The 14,568-nt window shown below is 38.6% G+C and overlaps 1 protein-coding gene across 3 annotated transcripts; it reads right to left on the minus strand.

Annotated features, from left to right (window-relative positions):
* Positions 1 to 362: 362 nt before the first annotated feature.
* On the minus strand, positions 363 to 14,114 carry pcmt (protein-L-isoaspartate (D-aspartate) O-methyltransferase). Of its 3 annotated transcripts, XR_014200293.1 has the most exons (9): positions 13,808 to 14,111; positions 11,994 to 12,098; positions 9,759 to 9,790; positions 9,561 to 9,665; positions 8,527 to 8,647; positions 7,687 to 7,772; positions 5,604 to 5,773; positions 1,805 to 3,089; positions 363 to 964 (listed from the first exon to the last, which is right to left on the minus strand). XR_014200293.1 is itself a non-coding variant. In XM_082148009.1 (8 exons), the coding sequence occupies exons 1-7, from the start codon at positions 13,971 to 13,973 to the stop codon at positions 5,594 to 5,596; spliced, it is 795 nt and encodes a 264-aa protein (XP_082004135.1). In that variant the 5' UTR covers positions 13,974 to 14,114; the 3' UTR covers positions 363 to 3,089; positions 5,557 to 5,593. The 3 variants fall into 3 exon arrangements, 2 of the variants coding, with proteins under 2 accessions (XP_082004135.1, XP_082004134.1); XM_082148009.1 differs by having other exon boundaries at positions 363 to 3,089; positions 5,557 to 5,773; positions 13,808 to 14,114; XM_082148008.1 differs by having other exon boundaries at positions 363 to 3,089.
* Between the last annotated feature and the right edge of the window lie 454 nt (positions 14,115 to 14,568).

Below are 14,568 nucleotides of genomic sequence, written 5' to 3' on the forward strand. Positions count from 1 at the left end.
TGATTTTTCATTAATTTTGAAGTGTCCAAGAATGAGGTCTCTGTCCAGTGTAATCGTTGAGAAATGAATAAGCACTTTAAATGAGTGAAACATATTGTTTGGCCATTGTAAACATATGGACATGAGACAAAATGATTCTCGATTTCTTGAAACTTTATATGATATAATTAAAATTCTACTTCTCTATGGAGAAAACAAATGGGATTTCATTTCTGGATCCCAACTGTTCAGGTTCAACACACCCTGAAGGAACATGTGAAGCCTTGAAAACGGAATCACAATGGGTCAGATGAAGTAGCATCATCAACGCTAGAAGGTATCAGCGCTAAGACTGTGTGAAAGAAGAGCCGAGACTGAACCGATCATTGCTTAGCAGCGAGTTTATTCGTTAAAGCACTGTTTGTGCGTGCAGGTAACACACAAACATGCACAGAGAATTGGCATTGAAAACCGCTTACAATCAAAATGACCACTGAAGGTTTAGCTCAATCCGGTATGCAAGAGTGGATCTGAGTGGGACTCGACTTGCTGCACACGATAGATAACAGAGACCAGCTTATTTTGAGTTCTGCAGTGATGTGAAGCACATAAGCATCGCTACACCTGTGCACCAAACTCTGCTCATATCAAACCAAACCTGCTGATTTTCTTGCTTCTGTGAAATTCACAATGAGATGTTAGGCAGAATGTTCAAGCTTCCGGTGATTTTCCATAGTGATTATTGCTGGCAAGCTCAAAGGACAAAGACCAGGGTTTCTGCGGGCCTTAACTCACCCGTACACAAAAGCAGGCCTTAAATTAGAGCTAAAGGTCATCGCATTAAATGTTGCATGCATTGCAAAAACTAAATATCTTCCTCAGTCCTGTCTTCCAATATAAATATCTAAACATCTTTGATACAATTACTTGAGATGCAAATGCTTAAAACAAGAACAAATATCTCTCAATGAGTTATGAAATATCCCTTTGATTGGCAGATATTTGTTCTAGTTTTAATCATAAACTCACTTAATTTTGATCAATTTAATATTTTTTTTTGTTGTCATTATCAAACTCCAGTAAATGTATCTTGATTTAAAAATCTTTAGACATTTGTTCTGGAAAACAAGACAATTATGCGGATGAAGAGCATCCCTTTAGTGCCGTGTGATCAGAAGGTACAGTCACAGATATTTATATATTCTAGTGGCTGGGAGAAGAGCGATTCAAGCTATTTCTGCTTTGTAAAATGAATTAAAAAGTGATGGATATCTTTAGGAAGTTGTATTTTCAAACTCTGGAGTGTTGCTTACAGAACGCATTGAGTTTTTCATTTAGAGAACATATTGATGTCCTCTACGTGGTCTTATTTGTACCTTCATAAAACCTGCAGAAACCCTGAAAAAGTACCACAAAAGCAACCCATACAAATCATGCACTATAATCCAAGTCTTCCGAAGACCCTCGAGTATCACGTGTATCACACTTGCCAAGAGCATGAGAGAATCAGTGTTGTTTGGGTTCAACAACATCAAATTTGGTATGACTTAAGGCTGCAATCTTGAATTTAACACAAACTTTTAAAAGCTTAAAGGGACAGTTCACCCAGAAATGAAAGTTCCGTCATCATTTAGTCCCCTGGTGTTGATCATACAGGTTTGGAACAACTTGAGGGAGAGTAAATGATGACAGAATTTTCATTTCTGGGTGAACTGTCCCTTTAATAGTATAAAACATCACCCTCTTCCATCACGTGGAAAAGCATCTCCTTATTGTTTCACAGAACAGAAAATAAATCATGACAAAATAGTTATTTCGGGTGAACTACCCCTTTGCGCTCTGATGTTGATTTCTACAATTTTAACTTATACATGTAAACTAGTTCAGACTGTAAAGTCTGATTAGAATATATATATATTTTTTTTTTTACAAATGCCCGTTAAAACACTCCCATGAACGCACACCTGAACGCTGACCAGTCTATATTAATGTTGCGCTGTTGCTTGGCAACCGTGAACAGCTTAAAGTCATATAGCTAATGGACTACATTACCAGACAGAAGAGTTGCTTTTCTTTTTACATTGTTATAATTATTCATAAATGTCGCTATTTATTGAACATTGGTGTCTTTTACAGTATTGCTGCTGCCTCTATAAACACAATTTGCACATTCTGTTGTCTGGAATACCTGATTGTGATTGAATAATGGCAGCACTCGGTGATTCGAACATGTTTTAGTGATGACGCTAAAGTTAATAATTGATCCAGATAACCAATTTCTCATATTCTGCACTTTCTTCACACAAATTAAGCTAATTTCAACTTTCAATACTTCATGTCCATTTATTTATTTGGTAAGCGTCCAGGAATAATCGTCCTGCTTCATGTCTAAGGTTTATTCTGCTATAATGACCAGCTGACCGCACATTATCCCACACTAAGCCAATCGAGACTGTGTTACACTGGTTTGACCACGCTTAAAGAGGTTTGCTTTGTGTCAGACCACAGAACATCCCATAACCGTAGTAAAACCCTTCTAACATGGCCTCTCGTGGCTCCTCGCTCAACCCTTAGCATCTTTAGACAGAGTTATCCAGTGGTTTATTCTGCCTGGGCAGCACATGCTTCAGCTGAAAACATAAGCCGCTACTATTGAAATGGATTTGTAGAGTGAATTGCACATTATATAGCAGTGAATTATGTTTTAATAACAGGCTGGATTCAGCACAACGGCCAACCCTGTGTTGTGTTTACAATACGCTGAGATGTAATACTGAAGTCATCACAAGAATCAAAAAGAAAAACAACCAAAAAAAAAACTGCATTCACGCAATTCTCAAACTGCAGGCATGAAAATCTCAGCACAAGCCCAATTCCACTTCTTCTCCTTTTTAAATAAAAGAATCTGATCAATACATCCATCTTTCATGACCGTCAGACTGTAAAGGTTATGGAAATTGAGCATTTATAAATGCTCTCCTCAGTGAAGTCCATTTGGATGCGTGTGTGTGTGTGCGTGTGTGTGTGTGCGTGTGTGTGTGTGTGTGTGTGTGTGTGCGCGCGCATGTAGTGTGATGTGTATTGCCAGGTCATCCTTTCAAAGTTCATCCCTATAAAAACAAAACAAAAAAACAGAGAAAATAAAGTTACTATGGACATCAAAGATACACAAAACATCAGCACTCATACAGTACAGGCCAAAAGTTTGGACATTTTCTTCTTCAAGTTTCTTCTGCTCATCAAGCCTGCATTTATTTGATCAAAAATACAGAAAAAAAATGTAATATTGTGATATATTATTACAATTTAAAATAATTACTTTAAATTATCATTTATTTCTGTGATCAAAGCTGAATTTTCAGGATCATTACTCCAGTCTATCACATGATCCTTTAGAAATCATTCTAATATGATGATTCATTATCAAAGTTAAACAGTTCTGCTGCTTAATATTTTTTCATAACCTGTGATACTTTTGTATGAAAAAATACAAATACAGATACTTTGATGGAAAAAAAAAGTAAATCATATAAGAAAATTAAAGAAAATTTTAAAAAAAAGAAGCAAATGTTTTAAAAATATAAATCTTTTGTAACAATATACACTACTGGTCAGTCATTTGGGGTCAGTCATTTTTTTCTTTCTTTTTTTGAAATAAATCAATACTTTTATTCAGCAAGGATGTGTTAAATTGATAAAAAGTGATAGTAAAGAAGATTTATATTAGAAAATATTTTTTTATTTTGAATAAATGCAGTTCTTTTTAACCTTTTATTCATCAAATATATTAGGCAGCAGAACTGTGTCCAACACTCATAATAAATCAGAATATTAGAATGATTTCTAAAGGATCATGTGATAGACTGGAGTAATGATCCTGAAAATTCAGCTTTGCATCACAGAAATAAATGATCATTTAAAGTATAATAAATTGAAAACCAATTATTTTAAATTGTAATAATATATCACAATATAAATTTTTTTTCTGTATTTTTGATCAAATAAATGCAGGCTTGATGAGCAGAAGAGACTTCTTTAAAAAAACATTAAAAATAGTAATGTGTCCACACTTTTGGCCTGTATATGTGCATACTGTATACACACAACTCATGCAAAAATGTGTTTCAGCAAAGTATAGGCTGTGTTCAAACTGCAAGCAATTCGTTTTTCAAATCCGATCTTTAGGACTGATAGTCTGCACTTTGCCTCTGATGACAGAGTGGTGCAGGCATGACATCACTTTAGTAGGCCAAAACGCTGAAGCGAGTTGCATTTGAGCACTTCCGGTTCCATCGTCCCGAAGTCAATGGTTTTTTTGAACGGGTTTAGTTTAAATGGCTGAAATAAGGTCTGTGGTGAACACAAGCTCAAGACACTTTCAAGGTTTATTCTACAACATAACATACATCAGTGTTACCCCACTCGTGACGTTTTGAAGCTGTTACGTGTCTTGAAAAAGGCGGTTGCTAACAAGTGTCTAAATGGGACTAGAGGCTGTCGAGGAGATTACACGTCATCACACTGAACATGTAAACTCAGTCCATCTTTACAGCCTCGATATGCAAACTACTCTAACTCCAGCGTTCTGGGAACATGCTCTCTTCAACTGAAAGAGTTGTCGGAAGCTTAGTGATGGTGACGTTGAATTCGTGAGACCGTGGTGTAGTTTATAGCCTACCTTTAGCTTTTTACTTCTGGCGACTGCATTTAGGCTTCAAAATTCATAAAAGTTGTGTTCATCCATGATAATGATCTTGATGGACAAAACGTGCAAGTATCATAAACTTCTGTTGATCACAGAGCTTGTTTTTAGCGATAATCCAAAAGCCTATGGGAAAATCCTATTGGGTTTTTGTCGAGGGTGGTTAGAAAGTGACGTCACACCTGCATCACTCTATAGGATTCAGACAGTGCACTTGTACATGATAATGATGTAGGCCTGAAATGGTCAGTTCGGATGCATTTTTCCACTGCATTTGCATCATGTAACAAAGGATGCATTATTTTCCACATTCACTTCTACTGTAGATTAGACAGGACACACGTCACAATGGCAGTTGTCTAACAGGGTGTAAATTTGAAGGCTAAATTAGCTATTGTGCTAGGGTCAATAACTATCCTCTCAAATTGTACACTGTAATCAATTCAGTTAAAATCAAACTGATTTCAGGAATGACTTTCGAGGCATTGAGTTTTAATTGATGTCATGGTTGGGTTAAAGTGTTAAAGCTGCCAATACTATATTTAATAAAAGATGTCACAGTGTGTTTTGCTGTTCAGACTACAAAACCCTCACCAGACTTGAGCCACCAGAGTGAACAAAGCCATAACGCCAAGTCTAAACAGGTTTTGAGTTGTTCATGCTTTCACGTCTCATCATTCAGAAAGCAAACTCAAGCCCATTCCTGCAGTTATTTAAAACATTATAATATTAAGGTTTAAGGTCAAATCAGGCTGGAGGGTTAAAGTAAAAAAAAAAAGAAAGAAAACTGTGCAGCTGTTCATCATGGTATGGAGCAGCAAGACAGAGGTCAAGCGGCAAACACTCTGTCTGCTGCCCCGGACCACACGCTTCACCTGTGCCCTAGAAGAGAGAGGGGACAGAGGACAGAAGTCACTTCCACCTTGACCACTGCTTGTCTTTGTCTGTTAAAGGCACGTAGATCACGCCCATCAGTGGCTTCATTTTGGTACTGCCATCCTCCAGCTTGTCGTACTGCTCCAGCATCTGGTTCCCTCCTGCGGGGCCGACGGGCAGGATCAGACGCCCGCCTGGCTTCAGCTGGTCCAACAACTGCAACACACACACACACACACACACACACACACACAGCCCTCTCAAGAACACGTCATACTTCACCCTAAAATCATAAGAAAGAAATATACGCATGACACTGATGGAAAACTAATGAGAATCACTACTGAATATTAGCAAAGTCCTTTTCATACAAGTAATTCGACTCAGCGGCCATCTTTGAAACGCCACTCGCGCAGCTGTTTCAGTCACGCAAGTGCAACTCTTGAATCTCTTTGAATGGGGAAACACAACATTCTCCAAATCTGTTCACCAAGCTTATGATTAAATTTCATATTTGAAATCAAGTTCATTTCAAATCAAGCAGTGATGCGATGACTTTTATTTAGAAGAAGGAACTTGTGTAGTTTCTCCCATTCACAGTAATACGAGTGCATCGTCTTTCTATATTGAAAGTCTTTAGTATAATTGCGGTGTCCAAATACCCACACTTGTGGTCTTGGCCACTTGAGAGCGCGTGTGTACGACAGGAGGGGCGCGAGGCTAAGCGTATCCCATCATGCACTATGTTCGGGAACTCGCTTACCCCGAAATCGCGTGATGTCGAGGAAGACATTCCACTTTTATTTAAATGAATTAGATATTACATCTGGTAGTAAAAGTGTTGCACATTTTATTGGAGCAAAGATAACTTGTATGTGTGTTTTGTACAACATTTGCACACATACACTGCTTTTTTATCACTTAATTAGCGGCACCACAATTTTAACATTTTATCTTCTGTTAGTTACATAGCGACTACTGAACAGACATTTAGAAGTTTATTTTAAAATGCAAAATATTGAAAATAAAATAAAGCTCTGTAAACACTATAAGTGTGTCCCATTGTGTGCGTAAAAGTTCTACACACATTTGCAGTCTTTATGTCTACTTGAACACTTGGGTCGAATACAGGAAATACGTCATGCAAGTACACAAATGGTCAAGTGCAAAAGACCGCAAGTGTGGGTATTTGGACAGGGCACTTGTGTGACGAGTATCCCGAGTGCACTTCAGCGTCGCCCTGTCATTGATCAGAAGCCAGGAGCCAGTGCTGATCGCCCACACCTGTGCTTCATTAAGAAGAGGGAATATAAGCAGAGCATAAGAAAGAAAGAGTTGGTTCTCCACTGCAGCAAATGCTAATATGGTGTATTCTCTCGGTCTCTGCTTCTCCAGATTCAAGTGAGGATTGACCGATCAGCACTGGAAAGCCACAGACCTTTTTCTGCACATCACTTCATCAACCCTTGAGCACAGAACTTTGGGGTGTACTGCAAATCAGTTTGGTTTGTGTCCTCATTCAACCCTCCACTAATGGGAATTACAAAAAAAGTCAAATGTCTGGAGGTGTTACAAAATGGACATTTTGTGGAAATACGTAAAAAAAAAAAAATAGAAGTCACAAAGCTGGAAATCTTAATGGTCTCAAACAAGGCTTTACTTCCATGATGCACAATATAATTTCTTTCTTTTTTTATTTCGGAGTGGAATAACGACATGGATGTGTTTTCTTTCAATTCTTCCACACAGAACAAGACAGAAACCCACTGACTTCAAACAGAAATAAACTCGCGTTTAGAACGTTGTTGGCATACGCTAGACCTTAAAGGGATAGTTCACCCAAAAATGAACACTAATTATTCAGCTTGATAATAATTCTCCAAACCTGCATAACATCCTTTTTTTCTGGGGACCACAAACGAAAATATTTTTGGAAGTGGAAGTTTTGTTAATAAAATTGTGTTCCAAAGATGGAAAAAGACATACAAATCCAGAACATGTCTCAGATGCCGGGTGAATAAATGATGACAGAATTTTAATATCTGGGTGATTTATTCCTTTAAAGTTCCTGCTTAAGGTGCAACGATGTCTTGGTATCAAAGTGTGTTTGTGATTTAAAGGAAACATACTGCTTGTGGCACTGTGGGAGCTGCGGCTCCGACATGTATGGCGTCATAAGGTGCTTCTTCTGGAAGGCCCATTCTTCCATCTCCAACTGCACACACACACACACACACACACACACACTATTACACAAAACCACAGCTGAGCCCATTTAACAGTTCTGTTCTGTCCCTATAGTGTACTGCCTCCCTCTGAATATAACACACTGCTAAAGGACAAGAATAAATAACTAGTCCCACACTTTTTTGCCAATTGCAATGACTATGAGAGAAAATCTGAGAAATGGATTTATGAAAATATAAAAAAAAATAAAGAAAATGTTAATAAAAAAGTGATTCATTTCTTTCCTAGCTACAAGTATTTCAATTTTCTCAGTTAAATTTCAATTTTAATTTTTCAATTCAATTTCGAACTTTCAGACAAACGTTTGGTCTCATTTTGTCCAAAATTGGGAGTATTTTTTTGGTCTTATTTCCAGAATACATTCATATCTGTGCTTATTAGTGGTTGTTTTTTCCCTGGTCTGCCAATACATGTATTCATTCACGTCTACATACAAAAAGCCCTGTGTTTGATCAGTTCAGTACACGTACAGTCGCAGCTGTAGAGCTGGTTTCACAGACCAGGCTTAAGTCTAGTCTCAGACTAAAATGCATGTTTGCTTCTGATGTTTAAACTAGGTTATAATATTAAATGAACTTAAACAGAAAAAAAAAAAACTGTTGGCCAATCATAATCAGTCAGAAATTACATTTTTCTGCATATCTAAAAAATGAACACATTATAAAGAAGAACATGATGTAAAACAGCCAAAAACAATTGAGAGACCAAAGATGTGGACAAACCGAGGAGTCTGATTCTCCCTGAAGTGATCAAACTAGGGTCGTCCTTCTTTACATTAGTTTCTGAATCTTCCACCAGCTCCTTTATATGATCAATGCCAATCACCTTCCCCGTCGGCCCGACCTGTAACACACCACAACACATCCGCTGTAATGCACACATTCTATGGGTCTCCAAACTGCCAGAAGTAAATACATGTAGGCATGAAATACATACACAATATTCATCCATATCTAATAGCAGAATTATTACATTTATTCATTTTTACATGAATCCCTTTCCCACTGCAGGAACTTTAAAGGAACTACTAAAAAATAAAAAAGATCTAGACAGACAAACATGATGAACAAACCCAAAAAAGAAGAGTCACCAGCGTCCATATGTAAACCTGTTGTAGCTGTTAGTTACTCAGGCTAATTTTATACCACTAAATATGGAGAGGCATTCCAACAAGTGGACAAGCAGCAATAATAAATGCCTCCTGAAGCGAAGAAAAACTCTGACTCTGCAACCCTCCATCATTTTGTTATGTTTTTGCTATTGTATCACGTGTAGAAAAAACAAAAACACGGTTCAGGAACTACATACACAAATATGTATTTATTTGTATGCATTTATATTTATTTGTATGTACTTGTAATAATAAACATAGCAAAATGAAAGTAAAATGGAAAATAAAAAGGACTAAAACCAACAAGAATAAATAAATGAAAGAATAAAGAATGCAATAATATATAATTGTAGGAGTAAATAATTGTATTTTTTAAGTCGTCAATAAAAAGAACTCAGAACTTAATTCTCTGAAAATGGAATAATTTTAGGTCTCTCCATGTGTTCATTTCTTTCAGCAGGTTTGGTCCTCTGTACCACACACACACACACACACACACACACACACACACTTTAACTGTTCTAATATAGAAAGCTAATTTATATGCTATGATTGTTTGCATTCTATTCCATTACAATTAATTTAACGGAAAAAGTGAAAATCCTAAGCAACCCCATGTTTGCAATAGGAAGTGAAGCGACTCACCATTCTGGCGAAGCAGACGGACAGGATTCCCGAGCCGGATCCCACATCCAGAGCCTTTGCTCCCTCATACAGGTGATCGTGGAGAAGCTCGAGAGCGTATGCGTGCTGCAGCACACAGATGAGGGTTCGTCAGCACCTCAAACAGGCCAACCACGGCTATTACAGATCATGAGAACTCACAACAGCAGTTTAACTTACCATATGAGGTGCACTGATTGTTGCTTGGTAACCTGTACGAAATTACAAAACAGACCTTCATGCCAAAAAGAAAACACATCAGCAGAATCACCAGACTAACACTGAGCACGCTTACATGCACACCAGTACTCTGATAACGTACATCAGCTTATTGAATCAACCTGTCGTCAGGGTACACATGCAAATTGCAAATCAATAACCCGACAACCACGTCGTTAACAAATCAGGTTATTTCCCCGTGGTGACGTCACGAGTCACGACATAATAATTTGCGTATCTGACTCTGAGTATTTCATTTGTTATGTTGGTTGTGAAGTTAAATAAAGCATTAAAAACTGTAGAAGAGTATTGCAGCATGTCAGCGGGAGACCTACGGCTATATTATCCTCTCATGCAGTCACAGATGCTGCATTTTGACTGTAACGCTTCTACTTCTGCTTCAGCACGAGATTTCAAGGAAAGAGTGTGATCAAGAAAGAGTGAGTGTGCAATATATCTCCTCCTCCCTTACTGCAACACACTCGCTCTGTCTGTCTCTGCACTTAAAGGTGCAGTATGATATTTCTCAAAGTCATTGCTGAACATTGTTGATATTTGAAATGAACCCAAACAAACACGCCCTTCTCTTCATTGCTCCGCCTCCAAAGCTCACCCTCCAATCCTATCTGCCTAATAAGGACACTAAACAGTAAACACAGCGTTCTCTAGCAGTCGTCAGCCTGCACAACTCTCACTAGCTGGCCTCCGTTACACACGCAACGCAAGAGTGGATGTCTATTTATCGAAGCAGAAGTGCAACAAAATAATGCTTTACGAAAAATAAAGCGAAGATGATGAACAAACGAGAAGGAAGCACGAAAAAATGGACATAGACACACGAGTATATACAAACAAGAGTTGGTTGTTAGTTGCCAACAGCACAGCAGCTCCAGACAAATGACCCTCAAACCCAGTGTTACTCACATGTGGAGCGAATCTGTTTTCAGGCCTTCCTGCTTCTCTCTCTCCAGCGCTAGACAGCTTTGCTAATATTAACACGGGTCCTAAAGCTCCTTCCTGATCATAACCCTTCATTTTCCCATGATTTCTTCTGAGCTTTTCTCTTTTGTAATGTCTCTCGGCCATCTCTCTTTCTAGTCTTTCTTCAGATCTCCCTCTTGCTCGTTCTCTCTCCACAGTCATACTAATGCTGATTGGCTACACGTTAGTTGTTGTGTCGGTCCGACCAAATTTCAAACAGCAATTTTCAAATATAGCTTACCACTTAAATCCACAGTAAGGACGCGTTCCTGTCACACATCACACACACGCGCACTTCAATAAGCTGACAGAAAGCAGGTTAATGCGTTTACATGCTGGGCGAAATCGAAGTAAGGGCCAAGAGTCCAGCTGTGGCGATCAGTCTATGCGTTCACGACCTTCCTCCGATAGAGGAAAACGGGTTAACATGTTCACATGATCACGTGCGTTGTGGGCTTGGTTAAGAGCGTGCATGTAAACTCACTCAGTGTGTCGACAATGGAAAGGACAGACATCACATTGTTTTATAACAGCTTGAAGACATCAACACACAATCATCTTTATTAAAGGGGACCTATTATGCCCTTTTAAGAAGACTTGATTCTGTGTTTGGGGTGTACTAGAATATGTTTTCAGGCTTGATTGTTCAAAAAAATTCATTATTTTCACATATTTGACATTATTACAGCTCCTCTCTCCCCAGTCTGCTTTTCAATCAAGCCCCTCCTTCCGACATACGAAATGTGCTGTGACACCTTAGTAACCGAGATGACATCATCCATAGCAACGAGATCAACCCCGCCCTTTCTCTTAGCTTAAGACGACTTCTCTCTATTCCATAGTAAAGTTGGTCTCAGCAGCTTTGTGAATAGGTTTTAAGAGGCAACTTTTACCTAAGAACATTAACTGCTATTTAGGAGAACTCTAGATAAAATGCTTTGTGAATACGGCCCCAGATACAGTAGCTATCCAATCAGAAAAAACACATGTAGTGTGTAAACAGGCCCTTTATTTCAGACAGACAGAGAAAATTAATAGGCTGAATTAGATGTGCGTAGCAGCAAAAACAGAAACCAGGTGTTTCATCAATGGAAAATGAGTCTGAATGCACTTTGGCCACATTGGGCGCTAGAAGTGTAGACTTTAATGAGAGCAATAAAGCTGTAGATAACATGGTGTCAACAAAATGATAACTCTGTCTGGACTGGAACTTACCTATAGATTGTGGCGAGTCCATATATGGATTACATCTGGAGAAATGAGCACGGTCTGTGGCCAACATAACTTCATATACACGGTCCGATTTAATGATCCCATTCTCTGGACAAAAAAAACACAAACACATTCATATAGGTTATATAGGTTTCGTACAGGTTTATACCCGTTTAATTGTGTATGTATAATGTACAAGCTTTTTTCAAGAGATTTCCAATGGGACTCATTTGCAGCTTCACAACACTTGGTGATTGTGTGAACAACATTCTTCAAAATATCTCCTTTTGTGTTCAACGGAAGAAAGTTCTTAATCTGATCTCAGTCATTTACTAATGGTATCGGAAATACTGGAGCAACAAAACCTTTGCGGCATGCCAGCAATCCTACGCTGGTATTCAAAACTTACTATTAATAACAGTCTATGCCTATTTTAATATAGTAAATACTACACATTTACACTCACAGACGGAAGTTCTGAGACCTTTTAATATATAACTTAAATAACTTTTTTCAGAGACAAAATGTAGTTGTGCCAGGCTAACTATTGGGAAAAGTCCAATGGGGGTGAAAATGATATATTTAGGCCTAAGGCTCAAGGGGAAGTAGAACCGGAAACTGTTCTTTACTGTTCGTACCTAGAAATACCTTTTTAATCCAAGTGACCTTAATAAATTACACAAACTGCACGGTGCAACCAAGAATTAAACATGTTCCAGCACATAATGGTGAGAGAAACAATCGACTTGCATTGTAGGACAAGTCCCAAGTTTAATTCTCAGGACTAGGAGTTTGTTCAAATCACAAACCCTAAGTATCAGCGACAGTAACAGATACTTGAATTAGCAAGCACCACTAAATATAGCACACTGACCACTTGACCTCAGAATAAAGCCAGGAGTTCAGGAGGACGGGTTACATGCCAAATGAGTATTATTAGTCTCTCTGGCCAATGGTCAACTGTTAGATTAGTTACTTAAAAATACTAATTAAATGCATGGATTAGATGCATTCACAGAGATTGAGCCAAAAGAATACATTTATAAAACAAAATCATATTTTTGATTTCAGGAGAACTAAACATTACATAAGGCATGTCGTGTGGCTAATAAACGCAGCATTAATATTTATTTATTTTTACGCAGCATTAATATTAAAGCTCAAAGTACTAAACTGGGTGACGTCATCATACAGTGACACGTGGTGTGCCACGCCCACTGAACGACTCCTCTATTAAAAACTGCACATGCGAGCATTAAACGACGAAACATTTGTACAATAACTGTTTCTTGCTTTCTTATTGTATACAAACTAAATATACCTGCAGGAACGAGTAAATTCTAGATTCAAGAGATAAACGCCAAAGGGTGCAACTATGTGACCAATGTGAAGAAAACCCACAAGATATGTTTGTTGCAAAATATGAACCGAAATGAGGCATAACGTTAACACATTTATCACAGCCATTATATAAACAGAGCTGACGATTTGCATGTGGTTTGCTGAGTGACGAACACATATTAGACTGCTAGCAGCTAGCTAACACAATGAAGAGCACTGAAGCACATCCTAAGTGTTAAACAGCTGTCGTGTGCTTGTCTGAAATAACAGTACACACACGCACGAACAACGGCGAGATGAAGTCATCCCATGCTATCCTCACGCGCACAGCGCACTTTCCCCTCAGATGCAGCGCAATGCTAGTTCACACAGAAACGCACTTTCCCTCACCGCACTGAAGTCAACAAACCCCCGTTACTAAGCGGCGAGCATGACTGCTTTTGCTCTTTTGATCCCGCAAGACGGGTTGGACTCACTGCGGAGGTTGTTGACGAGCTCCGCATGGCTCGCTCCTCCGGATTTCCACGCCATTACCGAACACACTCTGCGGATCAGGTAGAGTGCGGCTGTCAGCGCCGCGCCTGCGCACAACGCCCTTCCCACGACCGACACCACTTCCAGAACCGAGACGTCACCAGACATGTCCCGTTACTCCCGTAACGCTCTTAACGGCTCAGCACTGCGTCATTCATTCCGCACGGTCATGTCTTCAGCCGTATTATGAGCACATTTGTGTGCATTTTCGGGCTTGGCAACTCTAGATCGCGGTAGACTCGCTCTGCTCTGCGCGGCCAGCAGGAGGACAGCACGAGCGCATTATCAGGGTGACGCAAGGCATAATGATTTGGCACGTTCTCTAAATGCAAAACGAAATACATTTCTAAACTTAATAGTGGAATAATGTAAATGAGAGCTATTGGCATTAGGGATTAATAAGGCAGAGTGTCTTCTTTCTTCTCAGTTTTGAAATTTTATTTGCAAATAACGCAGAAGTTCTGCGAATACGTCACTATAAGACAATAAAGTTTGAACCTTGATCCAAATGAACCTTTTTCATAGACTGTGATTACACGTTTTAATGATCATCAGCATTGTGAAAGTTTTTTAATATATATAATTTATATATATTAAAAATATAAATGTTTTTAACACTTTGTATTATATTAACTTTCCATCATCCATCATCTGACTGCTGTTATCAGTGTCTCTATTTTTTTTAACTCCTTTTGAAAGTTGT

This window comes from Leuciscus leuciscus (assembly GCF_965113295.1).
Source record: "Leuciscus leuciscus genome assembly, chromosome: 19".
Classification (NCBI taxonomy): Eukaryota; Metazoa; Chordata; class Actinopteri; order Cypriniformes; family Leuciscidae; genus Leuciscus; species Leuciscus leuciscus.

What these genes read in the sequence shown, in the direction of transcription:
- pcmt (XM_082148008.1), bottom strand. Translation starts at nt 13,973, where the DNA reads ATGTCTGGTGACGTCTCGGTTCTGGAAGTGGTGTCGGTCGTGGGAAGG. An exon ending in AGGGAGAATCAGACTCCTCG is followed by an intron (nt 7,773 to 8,526) that starts GTTTGTCCACAT and finishes GTGTGTGTGCAG; the next exon opens with TTGGAGATGGAAGAATGGGC. An exon ending in CTCCCACAGTGCCACAAGCA is followed by an intron (nt 5,774 to 7,686) that starts GTATGTTTCCTT and finishes TGTGTGTTGCAG; the next exon opens with TTGTTGGACCAGCTGAAGCC.